General features: G+C 39.4%; 1 protein-coding gene across 4 annotated transcripts in view; it reads left to right on the plus strand.

Annotated features, from left to right (window-relative positions):
- Positions 1-24,347, plus strand: part of LOC109922788 (protein tyrosine phosphatase type IVA 2) — a 114,293-nt gene that overhangs the window by 81,044 nt on the left and 8,902 nt on the right. For all 4 annotated transcript variants that reach the window (XM_048612997.1, XM_048612994.1, XM_048612996.1 and 1 more), the window contains exons 3-4: positions 1,032-1,124; positions 22,491-22,621. In XM_048612997.1, the coding sequence (XP_048468954.1) occupies positions 1,032-1,124; positions 22,491-22,621 (224 nt within the window). The remainder of the gene's footprint in view (positions 1-1,031; positions 1,125-22,490; positions 22,622-24,347) is intronic.

Here is a 24,347-nt window from a genome sequence, read left to right on the forward strand (position 1 = left end):
CTCTACTAAGATTGATCTCCTTCAATTCTTCCCCTCTCACTAAATCTTGCATTCTCTAAAATTTCTGGTATATGATTTGTGGCCTTTTTTGTGAAGCCAAAACCAATGTATGTATTCAGTTGCTCAGCCATTTCTTTGTCCCCTTTTATACATTTCCCCCACTTCTATCTGTAGGGGACCTACGTTTGTCAACACCAATCTCTTTCTCTTCACGTACCTATAGAAATTCTTAGTGTCAGTCTTTATGTTCCCTGCAAGCTTGGTTTCGTACTGTATTTTCCCCTTCTTAATCAATCCATTGGTCCTTCTTTGCTGAATTCTAAACTGCTCCCAATCCTGAGACATATTATTTTTCTTGGCCAGTCTGTATGCTGCTTCCTTTGATGGGATACTATTTCTAATTTCTTTTTGTAAGTCATGGATTGGCCCTCTTACCCATTTTGCTTTTGTGCCAGACAGGAATAAACAGTTGTTGCAGATCCCCCATGCATGCCTTGAATGTTTGCCATTGCCTATCCACGCCATCCCTTTAATAACTCTCCCCAATCTATTGAGGCCAACTTGCCTCATATCTTCAAAGTTTCCTTTATTAAGATGCAGCACCCTAGTCTCCTCGTTCTTATTGAAACAAAAAAAAAAATACAGCTTTAATAAGAAAGAATACGAAGTGATTTAAAAGTAAGGCCTGTGATTAGTTTTTTTTTCCCAAAGGCCCAGGGTGTGCAAGCCTTTAGTTACTGGTAGCATTTCCTACAGCTACGGACTGATATCCAGCAGTTGCTTGGTCTGTCAGCCCATAAACCACAAGCTCCTACCTGTCATGTTGTGTGGGAACCCATATAAAGCCTTTCACAATAATAAAACTGACCATCCTCCATTGTGACATTGCCTTTATTTTCTTACTCACAGTTGACTGTCGCCCCTGACAAACCAGGACTACCATTCAAACCAACCAATCAGTGAAAGCAGAAACGGAAAAAAAGTCTTCCGCAAGAATCGTTTTAATGCAAATTATTGTTGTATCTTCCCAGGAACTCAAAAAGTATGGTGTTACCACACTGGTTCGAGTTTGTGAAGCCACCTATGACAAGGCTCCTGTTGAAAAAGAAGGCATTCAGGTTTTGGTAAGTAACAATTAACTACAAACAGACTCCAGATTTTGGACATAATCTGTTGACATGCAGTGCCTTCAAACTGTAGAATGTGGATTTTTGTCCCAGAGATTTGCATCTCCATTGGAACAACCTGAAAACGCAATTGAACAAACCCAGAAAAAAGTATGCATGTGAAAAGGTCATTTGATCCATCCAGTTGAACGTTACGGTTTCTGTATAGCAGGAGAGGATCTGCTGAGAGTTGCCCTTGCTGCTGCTGACTTAATCCTTGCCAGATATTCTATATGTGTGGAGACAGAACACCTCTGTGCTATGCTTCTTTTAATGAACGAACATAGAACATTACAGCGCAGTACAGGCCCTTCGGCCCTCGATGTTGCGCCGACCTGTGAAACCAATCTGAAGCCCATCTAACCTAAACTATTCCATTATCATCCATATGTTTATCCAATGACCATTTAAATGCCCTTAAAGTGGGCGAGTCTACTATTTTTGCAGGCAGGGTATTCCACGCCCTTACTACTCTCTGAGTAAAGAACCTACCTCTGACATCTGTCCTATATCTATCACCCCTCAATTTAAAGCTATGTCCCCTCGTGCTAGCCATCACCATCCGAGGGAAAAGGCTCCCACTGTCCACCCTATCTAATCTAAAAAGGGGAATGATGGGTAAAAGGACAAGGTGGGAGATAGTTGTAACAAAACTTGGGATTTCATTTGTTTAGTGGTAACATAAGGTATCTAAGCCCTGATTTCATGGGTTGTGCAGGTTTTAGGGCTACAAATGAGTGTTCTCAAATTGCTGGAATGAGCCAGAACTAGGATGTCGCATCTGTGAGGCAGTAGTGATGAAAACAAACCTTTCCAGACTTGCAGCCCCATAAAATGTGAAGACAAACGAGAAATGGAACTGTAAAATAGCATTCAGTTGACTTGATTTCAGTGTCTGGATTGCAAGTGCTTTGGGCGCAGCAAGTTAGACATACCTGATAGAAAATGAGATTTGTAGGAAGAAATTTCCATTGCATAAAACCATGCAACCAGTTCTCACCTAAAACTTTGTTTTTGTGAGATATTGCAAATCCTCTAATGGATTTTTCCCCAGAAAAAGCGCAATTTTAATTTGAGATCTCAGATCTGAGTAAAAGTAGGTAGTGACTAAATGGAAGATTTCACATGCTACGTCTTCTCAGGCATTGCAGTGTAGCTCAAGTTTATCTATTTTTTGTGTTTAAAAGTTACATATGACTTATTGAATGATTATTTACCATAGATTGCTATTTTATGTTCTTAAACCAAATTTTCTTTATCCAAGCTGGCGCTGACCTTCCTGTTCCATGAGCCTCAATTTAATAACCAGCCTTTATGTGATAGTATGTCAGAAGCTTTCTTAAAATCCTTCTGCACAACATCCATTGTCTTCCCTTCAACCTTGGCTATCATGACATCTATTGATGTTAAATTGGCCAGCCTCCACTCCTAACAATGTCCTCGTACCATTTCTTGAATAAAGGAGTCATTTTTCCAATCTCCAGTCTTCTGATGCCTTCCCTTATTTGGGACGCATGCTATCTGGACTAGGTGACTTAGATATCCTAAGCATAGCCAACCTCTCCAATGATCTACTGCCTGTAACCTTTTGTTTTAAAATTCATTCATAGAATGTTGCCTGGGCCAGCCTTTATTGCCCAAATTGCCCTGGAGAAAACAGTGGCAAGTAGCTAACTTGTTGCTGCAGTTCTTGGTGTGTAGGTGGACCATGGCCCTATTAAAAAGGGAGTTCCAGGATATTGACCAGACACCACTGTAGGAATGGTGATATAATTCAAAGTCAGAATGGTGTATGGCTTGCATGAGACCGTGGAGCTGGTGGAATTCCTAAGCATCTGCTGTCATTGTCTTTCTAGGTGGTAGGATTTTAGGTGGTTGAGAAGGTTCTTATGAAGCAATCTTGATAGACTGGTACCATTGTGTATCAGTGGTGAAGGGTATTGGATGTTGAAGTTGGTGGGTAGGATGCTAATCAACTAAGCTGTTTTCTCCTGGATGGTGTTGAGCTTCTTGAGTGTTGTTGGAACTGTCCTCATCCAGGCAAGTGGGGAACATTCCATCACACTCCTGACTTGTGCCTTGTAAATGTTGAATAGTCACCGTGGAGATTTGTGGCATGAATATTATTTGCCACTTGCCACTTACCAGGCCAAGTCTGGTTATTGCCATAAAAACATGCATTTCTTCAGTGTCTGAGTCAGGAATTGTGCTGAACATTATGCAATCATCAATGAATATTTTCATTCCTGACCTCTTGATGGAGGGACGGGCAACTGAAGATGGTTTTACCAAGGACTCTACCCTGAGGAACATCAGGTAGTGGTGCCTTTGGACTGAAAACTTCTAACATTGCTGATTCTGTTAATATTTTGTCAATATCCTTTTCCTTTAAAACATGAGAGCACTGGCTAAATATTCAAGCATTACCTTGCCTGCTATGCATTTCTCATCCTCTTTGTCCCTAACAGGCCCAACTCTCTATCTTACTATTATTATTTACGAATCAGTTAAAACAAAAATTTCTATCTCTATGTTAACTGCCGTTTAATGATTACATTTTATCTTTGCTGGCCTATTTTCCCTTTTGCTCCCATTTGATTACTTTTGGCCCGATTCTGATTTAAAGAATTCACCTGAAATACAACACAACATTCATGTTTTATTTTGACCATATTTTCTATCTCCTTTTGTCATCCAAGCAGCCCTAGCTTTGATTCTCTTTCCTTTCGTCATTTTTGCAGTATTTTCAATCTTGCTTGAAAAATCTGCTCTTTAAAATCACCCATTGTTCCATTAGTTTATCCTATGAACTTTTTTTTCCCCTATTTTGCTCTGCTGGATCTCTTTTGAAGGAAACCCTTATCCGATTCTGAAATTCTACTTTAGATTGTTCTTTGCTCCTTTTTGTTACCAGTTTAAACCTTATGAAAGAATTATCTCTCCTACTCCAGTGTTCCCACATTAGCATTTGGTTGACATAATTCCTCAGCACCAGATCCTGCAATACCTCCTTCCTGGTTGGATCGAGAAAACAATGCTTAAGAAAATGCACTTGAACTCACTCCAGAAATTCCTTTCTCTCCACCATTAGCATTTATCAACTCAATACATGAGTAATGCAATTCCCCAATATCACCACTTACATCTCTAATTTCACTGTAGGTTTTTCCCTCTACCTCTTTCTCGATATTCAGAAGTTTAGCAACATGTTCCTATCCTTGTTCATATTAAATCTAACAAAACTGATTTGCTTTTTCCTTCCCTGTCTTTTCTATACACTTTTTGTATCAATGAATATTAAGCACCATATTAATCTTCACCACCTTTAATCTATTTTTCCGTTATTATACTGCTATATCTTATTTCAACATGACTATTTGTGCATGTAGCTTATCAATCTTGTCCACGCATGCAAAAGCTACCAAAAGTAGTAGTACCATATTAGATAGAAGGAACTTAAAGATGATCAAGAATACAACGCCAGGTTTACAGTTCTATTCAATACACTGAACAACCTATATTCCTGTCTTCTACCCCTACACTCTGGAGCCCATTCTCTGCTGGTTTAGTTTGAAACCTCCCTAACCACACAAGTAAACCTTCTGCCCTTTTTGAATAGATAGATCCCTCTTGCCCCAGAACTGGTCAAAAATGTTTAAGCATCTAAAGCCCTCTGTCCTACGTTAGGTTTCAAGTCATGTAATGTTCTTTCCTTATCTTCCTGTTTCTACTCGCTTGTGCATTTGACACTAGGATTACATTCCAGGGGTTTCAATTTGCTCCTTGCATTTGAAAATCAGACCATAAGACTTCAATCCCTCCCACTGTATCATAAATACTGACCTGTCACAATCTCTTTCCCGTTGCAAAACATGCTGCACTCTCTCCTTGATGTCCTTCACACTGGGACCGCGGAACTTTCCAACCATACAGGACTCATTTTAACGGTTAGAGAAACATGGAAATTTCTGTCTGTCTCACCTTTTTCCCCAGACTGTAGAATCTCCTATAATTTCTGGATTTCTTCTTTGATGTTTACTCCTTGCCAATTGGTGCCCGGGTCAAGACTACATTTTTCAAGGTTCAAACTTGCTAGGTTTGAGCATGTGCTGAAATCCAAACTGGCTTGTTAGTGTCATACTGACAGTACTGCTCTTCCAGATAGATGTAGAAGATCCACTGCCACTAACTGAAGATGAGCTGATGCGTTTCCACCTTGTTCTGATCAATATTTATTTTCAGCATAATTGAAACAAGTTAATCAGTTTATTAATTTAGTATTTGAGGAACCTGGTAGGTGCAACTTGATTGCCACTTTTCCTACATTGCTACAGTAACTGCACTTCTTCAGAAGTGTTTCGTTGGCTATGACGTGCTTTGCCATGTCATGTATGAATGTGAATTACTTGTTTTTAATGTCAGTTTTTAGTTTTTGTGTCTTTTTGAGGATAGAGAATGAGTGTTATATTGTTAACCCTGAGCACCATACACCAGGAAACTAATTCAGTTGGTTCTTGATAATCTGATAAGGTATTCCAGTAATTGAATTGATGAATGACATTTCTGTAATAAATAATCTGTGTACGTGCCTGGAACATCGTTTTGGATCACTGAGCTGCGGTAAATAATCCATTGCTGTTGAATTTCAGTTCCCTATCTCAATCCTCGTATTTACAGGTTATCCAAATGATTGACAATTAGTGGAAAACTTAAAAATCCCACCTGCTCCAGAGGTGTATAATAATGTCTCTGAACAGTTTGATTAGAAATTATGTATGACTATCTAGAGTCTGTCCAGCAATTGAATGGTTAGTTATGTCCACCAAGTTACATGCCGTGAAGGTTAGATACTGAATTACGTTGCATTCTCATTTTAAGATAAGAATGTCTGCTACTTGGGGAGGTCAGGCAAAACAAGTAAGTAATATTTTTCAGTGCAACTTTGATACAACTAAGGTTTTCATACCTACACTGGAAGGAATGGCTGCTGCAAGTTGCGTCAGAGCCTCATTCATGCATATCTTCCCTGAACAAATTCAGGTGGCCAAACTGGTACCACTACTCCCTGCCTGGCTTAATTGAGTTTTGACAGTGGCAGTTAGCATGCAAGCAAATTGAGACTTAAAATAATGCAAGTCTATTAAGTAATCAGATCTCCAGTTAAAAAATTTCACTGTACCAGACATAATGCTATTGGGAAGCAGAGACAGTTGAAACCTTTGTCCCACTGCCTGGAGTCTAAGGCTGTGGCTGCCATTCCAGTCAGTACCAGTACAATTAAGATTATATTCGAACAGATCAGTCATCCAAGAATGAAGCCAAGTTTTTGTGTATTGAGTAATACCTTGCATTAGTTTAACAGAGGAAATAGCAGGTTTAGTGAGGACAACTGCGAAGGGCAGGATAGTATAGGTCTCTTCTGATTTAGTAAAATAGAAATTGAAGTCCTCAGCTTGACAACTGATGAGTGTTTTAAAAAGGATTGAATATTTAGCTGCTGTTTGCATGATGAGAGAGACGAGATTTTGCTTCTGCAGAGGCCAGCAACTGTTGCCTATCACTAATTTCCCTTGAACCAAGTGGCTTGCTAGTATTTGAGGGCAATTCAGAAGGAACCACATTGCTGTACATCTGGAGTCACATGGGCTAGAGCAGGTGGGGTGGTGATCGTTTCCAGTTTAAGGCTATTGGATTAGTAGTTCTGTATACACAACACTTTCTCTGTGATAAGCAAAATTCCTTTTTGATAACATTAATAGTCAAGCGCTGCAGACTCGGTCCATGTTAAATACCCATATTCTGCTGTCATTTGATGACCATCTGGGCAAAGTGCAAGGAGCTGCAATTGCTGCCACTGCTGAATTGATGATGCACTTCAACTAGTGACACGGGTAGAAACAGATCACCCAGGGATGCATTTCCTGGTTAGAGCTTGAGAAACACCTTTTCTCGACTTGCTGCCTGACCAGTGAGACCTTGCTATATTATGAGTTGGTTTAATTTCAGCCACAGGATAGTTGATGCTTTAAATTGGCTATAACCTCTGTTTTGAGTTGAAATGGACAACTAAAAGATTCAGCATACCCAGCAATTTTCCGTTTTCACTGTGCATCTGAAGTGCATCTTCTGATGTTCAATCCTTTGAATTGGAACTACTGGATTTCATGCAATAGTAATGGCTAAGATCTCCAGTAACCTTAATTGAAACAAAAAGAATCAGAATTTCGTGATACCTAGAGAATCCCCCTCATTTAAAGGGTAATTTTTGGAGTATATCCAATTGCCTGTCAGATGGGAGAAAAATAAAAATGTCTAAGTAACATTGGTTCTCTAAGTTAATGCACTGACGTTTCAATGTTACTAAACTCTTAGCTGAAATTATCTTGTAGTATCCCGAGGTATTGGTGCTATGAAATCTTCCCTACTTGCATCATCGGCAAACTCCAGGTGCCTGAAAGCAAATTGGTAAGCATTTCTGGCTGTAGACCTTTCTGATGGAAGATCATCCAAACAAGTAGCAGTGCTCAAATGATATTAGCCAGATAACCTAATCCAAGCCTTGATGTCACTGACTCAAAATTTGGTGGCTTTCCTTTCACCAGCAGTGCCTCAGAAAACTGCTTCATGGGGTGATTTTGATTGTTGCATTGCGGTAGTAACTACGCTTATTTCCATTTCAGTACTCAAGTTGGGAATTACTGTCAACAATAATATAAAATATCAATAATCAATAGAATAATCAATAGTATAATAAATAATATAAAAATTTAATTGAATATCCCATTGTTTTGACTGAGCTTTGGCCATTCCAATAAAAATTCTGCTTCAGTCCCTGTTGACCTAATGTGTTTTAAAAATGCTTAAATTCCTATAGGTTTAGCCAAATCCTGAATTGGATTCATGGGTTTCCACAGTAAGGGTGATTTCTACTATGTTGATATGGGGCACTTCCAATTTGAACTCTATTTTCAATCTCTATCCAGGAGGATAAAAAGTCAATGCAAGTGACAACCACTCTTCTCATGGCAGCAATGCCTGTTGAAAGACTGCAAATGTTTGAGGACTGTAGCATAGTAATAAAAATAATGGGCATAAATTGTGTGGAAACCATAAGCTCGTAAGAGTTGCTGAAGATGAGTCAGAAGTCATGTTCTTGTGTTGTTGCAAATAAATGCAGAGACATGGAAAGTGGGTAATCATTGCCGCAGATTATTTGGGCAGAGGTTTGAGGGAGTTATGGTCAGACAATGAAGTAATTGGTTTGATTGCTTCCTGAAAAATAAACAGCGTTCTTCTTATCCATTTTGGGTAAATGGATAAACTTATACTCTTGTGTATTTATCAAAAATAAATCTGCTCCTCAACAAGGGAGAGAGGGCTCTTACAGCAACAACAGACAATTGACTTCCCACAAGGGTAATCTCGGATGTGTTTCTGTCATTACCTTCCTCATCTGACTCCCACGAGTAAGCAGGTGCATTCAGCATTTCAAAACCAATTTGGGTATCATGTCAAATGTGCAACAACAGTATTTCTAATAAAGTTTGAATGTTTTCTTGTAAGCAATCACTTGATGATTTTGTGAGGATTTCCATTTGTTCCCCATTGGTAACTTTTGCTAATTGTTTTGTCATTGTGATCCTTAGAATTTTTTGGAGCTTAAATTGGTTTTGCCCAATTTTCCTGTGCTTTGCAGTTTCAGGAATGTGAAATTTTTGCTGAACATGTGCAGAGGTAACAGATTAGCAATGTAATAGTGCTGTACATGTTATTACATAGCTTTTAACAATCTTTAGAGTGTTCTGTTGCAGGAGGCTGTTGGGTGGAACTGGGTACGAATGTCCTCCTATAGTAAAGGAATGTGTTAAAGCAGTCGTGATTCAGTATTTCCAATTGGGTTTGGTTGAATCGGATGGGAGGATTGGGTAGTGATAATATTTCCCTTAACACACTGAAGCAGTCTATGTTCAAATGAAGCAAGACCTGTACAGTGTCCAGGCTTGGGCTGAAAAGAGGCAAGTAACATTCACGCCACACATGTCAGACAATGACCATTCAAAAGGGACAACCTAACCATCACCCCTTGACGTTCAGTGATGTTGCTGTAACTGAAACACCCATCATCATCCTCAAGGTTACCATTGACCAGAAGTTGAATTGGATTAGTCCTATAGATACAGTGGCTACAAGAGCAGATCAGAGGGTTGGAATTTGCGGCAAGTAACTCACCTCTTGACTCCAAAGTTTGTGCAGTATCTCATGGCAAGATTCAGAAGTTTTGGACTTCTCATGGAATTCTCCCCACATTGCCTGGATGAGTGCAGCTTGACATTCAAAGCTTGGCACCATCCAGGATAAAATAGCCCACCTGATTGGCACAACATCCACTCCCTCCACTGGTAAAACTCAGCAGCAGCAGTGTGCGTCATCTACAAAATGTATGGCAGAGCCAAAGTTCCTTAGACAGTACCTTCCAACCCCACAACTGCTTCCATCTTGAAAGACAACAGTAGCAGATACATGGGAACCCCACAAACTTAAAGTACTCATTTAAGCAACTCAGCATTCAGACTTTGATATATATTGCTGTTCCTTCACTGGCATTGTGGGCGTACCTACAGCTCAGGTCACAACCACCTTCTTGAAGACGATGAGGGATAGGCAATAAATGCTGGTCTAGCCAGCAATGCCTAAATCCCATGAGTGAATTTAATTAAAAAATGCTGTATTAGCCTTCATTCTCCTCATGTACCTTAGTTACTTGCACATATAAATTTCCTGTAAGGGCTATAGTGTTTAATTTTTCTGTTAATTTTAAGACTGTGCTGTTAACGTAAGATCTGTGTGTGTGTGTAAAAATACCAAAGCAATTTCCACGCCTTTAATTAATATCAGCAGAACAGTTATTAATAATGTCAAAGATGTTTAAATTCAGGCTGCCAAAGTTAATAAATTTCTACTATTGGTTTTTAATCCATTTGTTTTACTGGCTATTTGTGTTCTCTCTCACAAGAGAAATGCAGCCAGTGTTATTGTTTTGTGTACATGACTAAACATGAAGGCTGTACTGTGTTGAAAATCAAATTGACAAGCTGGTCTTCAGTGGTGTAACACTTTCTGTTTAATTAACCAGCCCTTGGGTGTTTTATCCAACATTGTTCTTTTTCAATGGACTAGAGTTTAGGCTTTGGTGAAAAACACATGTTCAATTTGTTTCATGGATTACAGCCTCAGTATTTATTCTGCATTATTTTTTAACACTATGCAGGGTTTGAGAAAAGTGATTTTTAAACTGGCCAATGAACTATTTTTAAAAATCTTCTGGCCTGCCATCTTGAATTCTCAGTAAACTCTCAAACTATGTGCATACTAGGCAGTATAAAATCTACTTTACTCAATATCTTCAGTTCGCAGCACTTTTAAAAGCCCTTTGAATTTGATCTTCAGGTTTGACTTAGCTATGTCTTAAAATGTGAGAAATATTACAGAAATATAGAAAATAGAAGCTAGAGTATTTATGGCTGATCATCTGTCTTGATGCCACACACCTGCTCTCCCTTCCCATATCCCTTGACACCTGTAATGTGTAGAACTTTATACACAAAATAATAATTTTCATGTGATCTTTTAATTCTACGATTCATTATTTCCAGTGTTAAATTTCTGTGTGATAAATTGAAGATTGTGGCCAAAACCTTTTGTAAAAAATATTTGGAGTGATTTGATTTGATTTCTTTTTAGCATATCTCACCTACCGCTCTGCAATTTTTATTATTTTATGCGCCCTAATACATTTTAATTGAAGTTTATTTGTACAGGATTCTATTTTGTTTTTACCTAGATATTTGAAGTTGGGCATCTTCAACACTTTCAATAAAATAATGTGAATTGAGGAAGCAGTGGCATAGCGATGTCACTGGAATAGTAATCCGGACCCCTTGTGAATATACTGGCAGCAGGATTTGCATCCCACCATAACAGATATTGATTATTATGGGAAAGTATCTGGTTTGGAGAAGCATAGAAAAAAGTAGTGTGGGCCAATCAATCAAGCCTGTTTCTCTGTTCATATGATCGTAGCTGATCACCCAACTCGGTTCCCTGCTTCCACTTTATTCCCATACCCTTTGATTCCTTTAACTCCAAGAACTATATCTAAACTCTTCCACCTTGAAAGCATTCATTCTTTTGGTCTCAACTGCTTTTTATGGCAGAGAATTCCACAGACTCACCGTGCTCTGGGTGAAGAAATTTCTCTTCACCTTAGTGATATACTTAAGGGAAAGAATCTGCAGCCCTTCCGTTGCCTGTTTGACATGTGACTGTAGATGAAAAGCAATGTTGTTGACTCATAATTGCTGACTGAAATGGCCTAATGAGCCACCTAGTTGTATCAAAACTGCTACAAAGTGTAAAGCAGGGAATTAAGCCTTTCGGACTACTGAACATCAACAGGCAGTGGAAATGACAACAGCAGACTCAGCCCTCTCAATCTTTCTTCTATATCTGTGGCCTTGTACCAAAACTGGGAGAGCTGTCCCAGAGAGTAGTCAAGCAGAAGCCAGATATTCTCTGTAATGACTCAGTCCCAGACACTGCTATGGACATCTCTGGGCACAGGACAGATCTAGCAGAGATGGCAGCCAATTCAATTTGCTCCATTTTATGCCTAGGGCTCATAAGTGCAAGTAACATTTGTGCCACTCAAGTACCAAGCAATGACAATCTTAAATAAGACGGAGTCTCACAATTGATCCTTGATGTTCAATGATATTGCCATTCCTGAGTCCTCCACTGTCAACATTCTGGGGGTTTCATTAACCAAAAACTGATCTCCTCTGTAAATACTGTGGCTACAGAAGCAGGTCCTTCTAGGGACCTAGGGATCCCTATCCCTCCTATGGATTCTGCAGTGGGTGACTCACTACTTGACTCCTTAAATCCTGTTTACAGGCACAAATTAGGTATGTAAAGGAATACTCTCCACTTGCCTGGATGCTTGCACTTTCTTCAACAACAACACAAGTTTGATGCCATACAGGAAAAAGCAGTCTGCTTGATTGGTACTCTGTCCACCATTTACCATGTATGTTCTCTGTACCACTGATGCACAGTTGTAGTTGTCTGTACCATTTCCAAGATGCATTGCAGTAAATTGCCAAGATTCTCCTCACAATGCCTGCAAACCTTACACCTACGAGGCAGCAGATGAAAAGGAACACTATGATCTACAAGTTCCTCACCTAGCCTCTTGCTGTCCTGACTTGGGACTACTTTGTTGTTCCTTCATTGTCCCTGTGCAAAACCCTGGAACTCCTTTTGTTTTTAAACAGCAGCATGAGTGTACTCTCACTTCACAGACTTAAAAATTCAAGAAAGCAGCTGATTCCCAACACCTTCAGGGCAATTAAGGATGGTCAGTAAACGTTAGCTTCACTGCCAATGTCCACATCCCTGGATGATAAACAAAAACAAAAAAAAGTCCTAATGTAACAATATTGAGGGATCTTTCTGTTACTATAATTAGTCTGCTGAATTGTGTTGAACCTTGAGTTGGCATGGTTATCAGGTAACAAAAGAATAAACTCAATCAAACAACATGATTTCAATTGCAACGTGAGTTTTTAATCAGAACTTTAGCAGCAATTGACTAATCCAATACTAAAAATAACCTAATTCTTACAATTCAATCTAAAGCTAATGCATACATTTAAAACTTGAATGTGAGGTTTTGCCGAAGCATTAATGGAGTCTTCAGGACTTTGTGATCTCAATAAACATAGAAAAGCTGTCTAGTTTAATTTCAATTTGAAGAGTGCTCGCCAAGAGCTCTCTGCTAAGTGGAGTTTGAAGCTTCAACCCCCTCTCCTGTCTCCAGGCATCCAAGTTAAAAATTAGTTTAATTTAATAAACTAATACCGCAAGTGGGTATCGGCAGAGTCACTAATGAAATCAATGCCACAACTTTTCAATTAAGAAAGAAAATCAAGCCAGCCAGTGTCTTGACAGCAATCTGTGCAGCATCATCTTTAGTTTTTTTTCTGGCATTTACCAGCAACAACTTAGCAAACAATAATTCAAATCTGCTCAGCAATCATGTTTCATTGATACTTTTAAAAATATAAAAAGGCATCAGGATTTGCATTGAGAGAACTCATTTATCACAGTCAGTTTGATCTACCCTTTCAGATTCAAGTTTGATCAATTTAAGCTTTCACTTATTTTGTGCAAATTTGTAAATAGTTCTTGCAGCAGCTTTTGCACGTAACTGTTGGAAATTTCTTGCAACAGTGATATTGGTCATGAAGCTCATAGATTAGACAATTGTGAATAAATTTACTTTGCAAAATTTAGTATAAAGTAATATGATTTGCCACAGTGAGGATGCTTTGAATCAAAATGTGCACAGGAAGTGGATATCTTTGCACTAAAGGCACAATGATTTCTGTCAAAATTACTTAAGTCTCCCCACAGCCACTCCCACCCACCCAACCCGTGCAAAATTCTCAGCTACCACTATTTTGCCAATTTCACGTCCCAGTTCTCACCAGTTAATTTCTTAGCAATGCAGTTGCAAGTGGTTAACTTCATTTGTTATCTATAAAGGAATCCTGTAGTTTCTTGAAAACAAATGCTTCTGCTGTGTACCTTTCATAAATCTCTGAACACATCTTTATGATTAGATGCAGTAATGCATTCACTTTCATAAAGAAATACTGAGATTTAATTTGTGTTATGAGAACTAGCTAGATATCAACATAAACTTGCCTTGTTAAATGTGTTGCAGATTGTATGCTTATCTTGTTTGAAAACACTTGGTTGAAATTTATGTTTTTCAAAGTAGAACTGGAATATAAAACTATTCCCATGAAGTCAAAGCCATCTGTGTGGCAGTTCATTTTGCATCCCTTCATGTGAAACAGCAATAACAATTTGAGGCTGTTGAAAATTATTTGTGAATATCAATTAATTTTTGCCTAGCTGCTTCTATAAAGAAATTTTCACTGATGGGTAATAACTTAGATGCATTCTGGTTAGAGAAAAAGAAAGTTAATACAGTGTATTAAACAGCTAATTTAAGCACACTCCACTGCAATACATTTATCATTAAAGGTAAAGTTGCCGTAGTCCCAGAGGACCATAGAGCTGCTCTCAGTAGAGAGGGAGAGACGACTGGTGGTGGTTTACCCTGAGGATCACCATGCCTCAGGCGAGGGGAGAAGTTGAGAAGGAGACTCTCTTGCGGTAACCTCAGCTAATGTAGGGATTGAACCTGCACTGTTAGCTGTCCTGCCGGCTGAGCTAATTGACACTCTCCATCATTGTTACATGTGACGTATGAGGTAGTGTCACTGTTTTAATAGTTATCAGACAATATAACAACTAATGATGGTAGAAAGAACAAAAATTATAAAATGCAATCCAGTTTTAATCATTTTAATGTGGGGTATTTGTTGCTATCTGTAATGAATGGATACATACTTGTTTTTCTCCCTTTTTCTGTAATTTGTTTTAGTTGGATGCAATTGAGTGACGACTCAAACATCTGCCACCGCTCATCAACTGTCCTATCTCTTGGCTCACAAGGGCCAAATCTATCCTTATATCCACATAATCAGCACTCGAGTTAAATGTAATGAAAGACTCTAGTTTCTTGCCCTCCAACTGAATTTGAAATTCTAGTATGCTATGATCACTCTTCCCTCAAGGATCCTTTACTATAAGATTATTCATTAATCCCACCTCATTACACAGTGCCAAACCTAGAATAGCCTGGACCCTGGTTGGTTACACAACATATTGCTCTAAGAAACAATCTCTAATACATTCAATGAACTCTCCCTTGAGGCTACCCTTGCCAATTTGAGTAATCAGTCTATAAGCCTATTTAAATCACCAATGATTACTGATGTACCTCTTTTGCAGGCTCCCAGTATTTTCAAGTTTATACTCTGCCATTCTGTGGGACCACAATTTGGGACACGTAGATCACTCCCACCAAGGGCTTCTTTCCTTTGCTGTTTCTTATTTCTACCCAGAGCTGTTCTACGTTTTGATCTCCAGTGCTGGGATCATTTTTCATGACAGCTCCGATCTACTGCTTTACTGCAAAGGTACACCACCTCCTTTTCCTTCCTGCTTATCTTTTCAAAACATTGAGTACCCTTGGATATTCAATTCCCAAACCTCATCTCTCTGCAAGCACACAGGAAGCAAGAATCTTGAACCTGTTGGACAAGGACAAGGGTTGAGACTTCTACAGCACTACCTCCTGGATCCCTCGGCCTGCCTCATTCATAGTCATACTCTCCTGTCCCTGACCACTGACAGAATTTGAGATAATTAATCTAAGAGGTGTGTCTGGCTCCTGAAACACAGCATCCAGGTAACTCTTTCCCTCCCTTTGAACTTTGCAGTGTTCAAAGCTCAGACTCCAGCTCATCAACTCTGAACCAGATTTTCTTAAAAGACCAACACTACAGATGTGGTCGCTATGAACTCCAATGGGGTCCCACCAACTCCTCTGTCATGCAGATACAACAAAAAAAACTGCAAATGCTGAAAATCTGAAACAAAAATAGAAATTACTGGAGAAATTCAGCAGGTCTGGCAGCATCTATGAAGAGAAAGCAGAGTTAATGTTTTGGGTCCAGTGATCCTTGTTCAGAACTGTAACTAGTTAAAGGTTGGTATAAATGCTGAAGATGGGAGGGGAGGGGAGGGAGAAATAAACAATAGGTGGAGATGGAGCCTAGAGAGAGACAGAACAGCAGTTGGGCACCAAAGGAATGGGTAATGCTTAGCCTAGGAGAATCAATAGCTGCTCATGGGGACCATTAGCTCAGAATGGGATGGTTGTGGTAACAGCCCATGTGATGAGAGCCTGGGGATGGGTAAAGGACATGGAAGAAGATGCTCAGGCCCTAAAATTATTAAACTTGACGTTGAATCCTGAAGGCTGCAGGGACCCCAAGCAGAAAATGAGATACTGTTCTTCGAACTTGTGCTGAGTTTTGCAGGAACACTGCAGCAAGCCTGACACACTTGTTTGCCGGGGATCATGATGTGTTGAAATGGCAGGCAACTGGAAGCTCAGGGTCATTTTTGTGGACAGAACTTGGGTGTTCCGCAAAGTGGTTGCCCAGTCAATGTTTCATCTCCCCAGTGTAGAAGAGACCAGACTGTGAGCAGTGAATACAGTAGACTGGAGATAGGTGTGAGGATGTACAGTCCACGTAACTGGGAGTGAGAGGGTTTGTAATCTCTCCACAGATGCTGAGCTTGCGATTTGTTTTTGATGCAGGTACAACACATTGTCTGGCCCTGCATCTCTATTTTGTTTACTCAGTTCTTAATTTGTATTTTTGTTAAAGTCTCCTTCTGGTTTTTACTTTTATTTGTGTAAAATATTTCTCGTATTTACTTTTTAATCTGAAAGCAATGGTAATCAAATTAGCAGCTATTACTAACCAGTGAGCATATAGTTTTCCTGTGATGTCATTCTTCATTTTATGCTGAAGCCTCATCCTGGGTTTCAGTTTATCCTGTTAAAAGACCTTACAAACTATGAACCAAAAAAAAAACAAGTAATACCTCTACCACGCTGCTCCAAAATCGCAGAAACAAAACATCCATGCGAAGCTTACTGGCATATTGATCCTTCAAAACATTATTTGAAATATTTGATAACTTGGTGCTTTCAAATGTACTCTAAGTACTTTCTAACATAATCTGATGAGGAGCATGAGCAAGCCTAAAAGCAGCTGAGAAAGGCACCCTGTGTGCCTTAAATTAGAAGCATAATGAGTACTGAGCTGGTTTTCCAACCTTGTGCTGGGAAACCATCAAAGAGCAGCCCTGAGCCTTGGGAGATGAGTATCACATTTTATGAATGGACACAGGTTCAATTTGAGGCATTGAAAAAGACATTCAACAATTGTTTGCATAGAAATAATGTGCAACAGTGTGGAGATGAAGCAAGAGATTGGCACTAGGTAATGATACTAATTTGAAGAGTTGGTGTGAACACAATGGACCAAATGGTATCCTGTGCTATAAGACTTGTGTGATTCTGTGAAATGGGTAGCAGAGAGGGTGGAAAAGAGCAACAGAACAATGAGATATTCATACAAGAATGGAGCCATACAGTCGGGAGGGTCCTTGTGTAGAATGGCTATTTAATGGGATAATTGAAGATGCGTGGAGATCAACTGATTTGGGGAAAAGTTGTAAAGGCAGCCTCCTTCATGTTATTTTTCACTCTCCAATTTCCTGGATGGATGCAGTTCCAGCAACACTAAAGAACCTTGACCCCATCCAGAACAAAGCAACTTGCTTGTCTGGTGCCACATCCACGAGCATGCACTGCTGACGTCCTCTAGCAGCAGTGTACAAGATGCACTGCGGAAATTCAGCAGACTCCTTAAACAGCACCTTCCAAATCTACAACCACTACCATCTAAAAGGTCAAGGGCAGCAGATACAAGGAAAACACCACCATTTGCAAGTTCCTGTCCAAGCCACTCACTATCCTGATTAGGAAATACATCACTGTTCCTTCACTATTGCTGGGTTACAAAGTGCTGTAAAGCAGATGACAGAGAGGAAGAAGTGAATGAGCAGACAGTTGGACATGTTGCTCCAGTTATAGACATGATTTGGATGTCATGTCATTTTACTGCACCTTCTCAAAAATCTGTACACTTTCAACCATAATCACATTACATTCTATTTCTGTTCTTGTTCTTATAAAACAACTTCTTAGACCTTTAGTTATTCCTACTATTCCAGTACATCCATGGTAGTCTTAACATTAGGATATAATTTGTACCTGCATACTGCCACATAACTAGTAAACAGAGGCCGAGGGTCTCTTGGTAATGTTAGCTCTATGCCACCAATTTAAATAGCAGTTGTTCTCTTTCCTGGTCACATGTCACAGAGCAGTCTTTGTACCCGAATTCAAGAGTAGTTGTATTTGTCCAGTTTCACTTGGTGTACTGTGTAGATTATACCTGGACTTATGCTCACAGCAACTCTGGCTGTCAGTTTTTCTTCATTTTACACATTGAATGCTATTAAGACTTACATTGACAAAAACTAACAGGAGGTTTTAATCAATTTATTTAAACTATTATGTAAATAGAGACATGCCTGATCGCGCACAAACCCAACACAGATTTAATGTAATTTCCCAGTGAAAATCTGTTCTACCTGTTTATAACTTTTGAGCATATGACCCATATTGCATTTCTGTCCCTTGCTTCATCTGATCTAAATGGTCATGCTGTATACTCTTGAAGTCTGATCAAGAGTAGATTTCATTGTTTTTCTACTTGAGCATAACTAATTTTTTTTTTAAATGAAGATTAACGCCTCTGAAATTTCCTGCAAAAGCATCCCGTTGTGGTTTTACAGAAAATGTAAATGTAACAGTTAAAATTTTTTCACAATTGAGATTTTTGAATGTTGTACTTTTGTGTTCCTTCTTTCCTTCATATTTCTTTACTATGTCGGTTATGCTCTCTGTGCCCTCTTAAGACTCTGAAAGAAAAAACATTTTAAATCTTCAACCCCGAGATACTTGCTTCCATAAAGGAAACAATGGTGGGTGTCTGCATCTTTGGCCTTCTACTACCTGCACTGAATAGAGGCCATAAAAAAGCGGTGTGGAAATGATGAGGTAATCATTGAAATTGTCCCATATGCCTCACCCACCTCTCCTTGTCTGAAGTGTTACACTTCCTAACAGTTCTGAGAGTATAACTACATGGACAGCTACTCCGCCAGAAGGAAGCTGCCCATATTATCTTGAGGGTGATTAGGGATAGGCAATAAATACAGTTGGTTCTGCTATAATGTGTGTTTCTTCAACGCAAATTGGCTTTAACGTGATTGAAGAATTTAGACCACGATTTGTAGAACGTGAACTTTCCTTACCTGTATTGGCTGTAACTCGATTCCGGCCCCATTAGTTTAAATTGTGCGGCTATAGCATGATTTTTTTTACAATGGGAGATCGCATGAGAATGGAACAATTGCGTTATATCAGAACCAACTGTACTGGTTTACTGAAATACTGACATTGGTCCCAATCAATAAAGAATAATTTTTGAGATATTTGGCAATATGCTGCTGCAGCTTGCCTTTAACATTGACTGTATGGACCAGTTTTCACTTGGTTTCATTGTTAGCTACCATGTCATAGATGGGAGAGTTCTGGTGCAGCGCTTAAAATGCCAAGGAAGTAGATCTAAAGAATGTCATGTAGTCTATTTTGTTGATGGCATGCCTTTGCTGGAACTGCACGAGTAGTCTCTTACCAATAGCTCTGATTTCAATAATCATGATGTGCTTTGAGAGGTTGGTCACGGCCCACATCAACTCCAGTCTCCCAACCTGCCTTGATCTACCAACATAACTGCCTAACGACATAACAGATCCACAGATGATGCCATATCCCTAGCCCTGCACTCATCCCTGGAACATGTGGGCAACAAAGACACCTATGGCAGACTCCTGGTCATTGACTACAGCTCCGCCTTCAACACCATTATCTGCTCCAGAATGATCTCAAAACTGCGTGACCTTGGTCATGGCTCCGCCCTCTGTAGTTGGATCCTCAGTTTTCTGACCCATAGGCCGCAATCAGTGAAGATAGGTAACTGCACCTCCTCCACGATAATACGCAACACTGGAGCCCCCCAAGGAAGCGTCCTCAGCCCCTTGCTGTAATCCCTGTACACCTAGTACTGTTGCCAAATTCCGAACGAATGCCATGTACAGTTTCGCTGATGACACCACCGTATTGGGACGGATATCTAACAATGACAAGTCAAAATACAGAAGGGAGGTGGAGGGCTTGGTGATGTGACGCAATGAAAACAATCTCTCTCAACGTCGACAAAACTAAAGAACTAATCATCGACTTCAGAAAGAAAGGAGGAGAACACGCCTCCATTGACATCAATGGAATTGAGGTTGAGGTTGAGAGTGAAGAGCGTCAAGTTCCTCGGAGTGACGATAACCGACGACCTGTCCTGGACTTCCCACATAAATAACACAGTTAAGAAAGCACAACAATGCCTCTTCTTCCTCAGGTGGCTCAGGAAATTTGGTATGTCCGTAAGGTCCCTCACCAGCTTCTGCATTGCACCATTGAAAGCATACTGCCCGGATGCATATTGGCCTGGTATAGCAACAGCTCTGTCCAAGACCATAAGAAACTACAGAAGGTGATGTGCACAGCCCAGACCATCACTGAAGCCAACCTTCCATCCACGGACTCCATTTACACGGCTTGCTGCTGTGGAAAGGCAGCCAACATCATCAAAGACCCATCACACCCTGGTAATGACCTCCTACAACCTCTTCTGTCAGGCAGAAGATACAGAAGCCTGAACACACGCACAAACAGGTTCAGGAACAGCTTCTTTCCAGCCATTATCAGACTGTTGAATGGACTCTAGCCTCAAATAATATAACCTGCATGCCTGTAGGTCTTTTTGATCTGTACATCCTTTGCTTGCTGTGATCTGCCTCTGCTGCTCGTATACAAAGCTTTTCACTGTATTCGGTACACGTGACAATAAAATCAATCAATCAATTCTTATGCTGTTCCCTTGGTTTTGCTTAGCATGCCTTCCAATTAGGTGATTTGTTAACTCATTGAGGTGGTAATGGACAACTAATGACATTAACCATACACCATTCGACAAGGTATTGAACTGGAGCAAACTGTGGTGCTAAACAATCCACCTTTTGAAATTTCACTTGTAGGTAAGCCAGTTTCTTTGACAGTCATTTTTGCTAAGATTGTACTGTGGTGTTTACCCATTTTCCTGGCTAGGAAGTTGTGAAAATTCTGAACAGCACTGATTCTTCGGGTCCTTGTACTGTGCCAAAATATTAGTCATGGATGCTAAATTGAATCTGGTATTAGATTTGGGTTCAATTCACTGAAAACTATAATGTAGTTGCATTCTTTACAAAAAGAGAATCTGAGCAAACTGCACCTCCATTAATGTAAAATTGGCTTTCTCAAATGGAGAAGTGTTGAATAATAGAATTGTAGAATGGTTCAGAACGGAATTTAATTAGGAACATCAAACAACATGTAAGGACACAAAGTAAAGATGGTGAGGGTATTAACTGATGAGCCAGAGTAATGAAAAATTTGTAAAAGGAATTCAAGCAACAACGAAAGAGAGAGAGAAAAAGGAAACTTGATGAAAGGAAAAATAATCACATGGCACATTATTTAGCTTTACTAAAACCCTTGAATCCTACTTCCATGTTTGTTTTTAAGAGCAAAATTTGATATCCATGAATCAGTGAATGGTTACTGAGTGATTTGCCAGGTCTGTTTTTAGTCTTGTCATAAGTTGAACTGTGAGTATCTGCTGTCTTTTTACCTTAACACTGATGCTTCTTTGTTTTTTGAAATAGTGTGGAGTTCCTGTTTGTTTAACAGGTTGAGAATTGAGACTTTGCTGAGTTCTTGTTTATTTGATAGGCTCTGAGTTGATCTAAAATGTGTTCATGAGGCTGATCTAGTCAAGCAAAGAAGCTCTCTTCCTTTCACTATCTGACAGTCGTAATGCCAATTATATTCGAGAAGTTCTGTAAATGAGGTTAATGGGGTGATTTATTGTATGATGATTTGGTAATGCTTTGCCAGAACACAATCTCTGCCATTAAATTTTTGTGGTGGGGGGTGGTGTGGTGGGGAAGCAGCTTGTTGGGATACAAACATGCCTTGACTTTCAAAATTGTTTTCACATAAAATAATGTAATGACATGAATGGAGGCTTCTCTTGGACTTGTGTGATTTTCAACATCCTTCACTAAAATGTGGGCTTATTCAATAACCGTTCAGTCAATACATAAATAGTGGGATTGTGAAGAGCATGCTTTTTCTCTGTGTGTAGGACATTCATCTTCATGGTAGCACATCAAAGGACCTTTGAAAGAAAGTACCTTACTTGGCAAATTAATTTCAGTTGACAGTTCGAACAATATACAATATGGTAGTATAGAATGTCTGATGGAAAGGTTTCTCCCTCTCATTCAAGATTATGGGTCATTCATTTGAAGATGCTTCTAAATGTGCATGCTGCTTCTGTTTGATACATCTAGGTGATTGTCAGTTGTTGATATTTTGCCTTCCTAATGGTTAATTGTTATAAGCAGTGTTTGTCTCAAATGTACAATGATCTCTAATTTCTTGTGTTGCATACAAAGCAACAAAAAGTTTTGGCATGAGCTGTTTATTGTGCTGTGTTAGTTTTGTTATGAATATCTCTCATTTGTATTCCATTTTAGGACTGGCCATTTGATGATGGAGCCCCACCTCCTACTCAAATTGTGGATGACTGGTTGAATCTGTTGAGAGAGAGATTCCATGATGAACCTGGATGTTGTATTGCAGTTCACTGTGTGGCAGGACTGGGACGGTAAGGAAAATACTGGTTACAATAATAACTCAAATGTTCATAGTCTTAAATATAACAATGTCTGGTACACTTGATGGATGACCATTAAAAAGATAAACACAGAAGAAGCAGCTGGTAATACACCATCCTCTTTGGTATTGCCAGGAAAGAAGGTAATATCATTGACAAGTTGACACCCATTGAATTTTGTTTCCCTTTAAATTAGAAGTTGTCAGGTATTCTTTTAACTGTGTTATCAAAAAAGATGTGGTATTTTCTTTGATACTTTAGAAAATGGGTGAAAAAGGTTCCCAGCAAATTCTTTCTCCCCTTTATTACACATATTTGACTACAGACTACTGTCTGGAAACTGGCTATATCAGCCATATATTTTGCACATCTGTTTAATATTACATCAGTTTATTTGGCTTTTGGCAGTTTCCGCTTTTCATGAAATTGAGATTGTTAGGGGATCATCTGTGGCTGTCCCATTTAATGCAAACCATTTGTAAATTATGCCTGGTTAGCCTGCATGCCAACCTAGCAAATGGGCAAGATCTAACCAGTACTTCCAAAAGAGCTGACAGAAGCTTAATAAGCTGACAATTTGAGAATAGCCATGAGGGCCGTTGGACTTTAAGTGATAGATAAAAGACAAATTTCATTACTTTTATCAGAGTGAAGAAACAGAAGTCCATGAAAACCTAAGGTGTAAATCCATATATCGAATTGGAAAACCATTACAGCATTCTCTTCTGGAGAAATTTTTAACTTTCTTTTACAGTGTTTCATTTTAAGCATTTTCTTTCTCCAAAATAATTGGAAAAGGGGGAGAAAAGCAGTCAAAGAGGGAGAGAAATGAGTGACATTAGGAGAACAGTTTGTAATCAGGGAAAGTAGAAAATTCTGCTTTGCAATTGGAAATTGGGGGACAGTATCAGCATAGGAGACAACGTGGAGTGTCTGAGTATAATGGGGAGGGAGAGTGCCACCTTCAGCCATGGGCTATTCAGATGGGGAGGTAAAGTTGGTGGATTAGGTGAAGTGCCAGTATAAATTCTGAGAGATATTGGGCAAATTTATTTTTGTTAAACTTGGACGAATAGAAGTATAATACTGTCTCCCCGTAAGTTATAAGATGTAGGAGCAGAAGTAGGCCATTCAGCTCCTCAAGTCTGCTTCGCTAATAAGTGAAATCATGGATGATCAGATTACCCTCCATCCTAGTTGCCTGCACTTTCCCTCTATATAACCCTTGCTTTGCCTACTGATTAAACACCTGCAGCCTTGAATATATTTAACTCTTCCCCAGTTGAAGTGGTAGAAGAGTGCCTAAGTGAACTAAAAAGAAGGGAGATGCTGATGTGAACTAGATGGGAGTTTTAAGGAAAGAATGTTGCTACACTGCAACGAAGCAATTTTGCAAGTCACCTTTCACAGCACCTTCTAAGTCTATGTGAACTTTACTTCCTACACCAATATCTGAAAAAGTCGCACAACATCCTGCCTTGGGACCAATTTGCCATCATTCCTCCATTGTCACTGGGTCAGAATCCTCATGCTACCTCCCTAATGGCACTGTGGGTGCCTTTGTACCCCAAGCAGGGCATTTGTTCAAGTAGGCAGCTCTCCATCAACTTCTCTAATACAATTAATATTTGGGTAGTCAATATGGCTCACGTCCATGAGTTAATAAAATCCCAACTTTTAAAAATTAAAACAAATGTGATTAGATTGTTAATATACT

This window comes from Rhincodon typus, chromosome 27, assembly GCF_021869965.1.
Source record: "Rhincodon typus isolate 14 chromosome 27, sRhiTyp1.1, whole genome shotgun sequence".
Lineage (NCBI taxonomy): Eukaryota > Metazoa > Chordata > Chondrichthyes > Orectolobiformes > Rhincodontidae > Rhincodon > Rhincodon typus.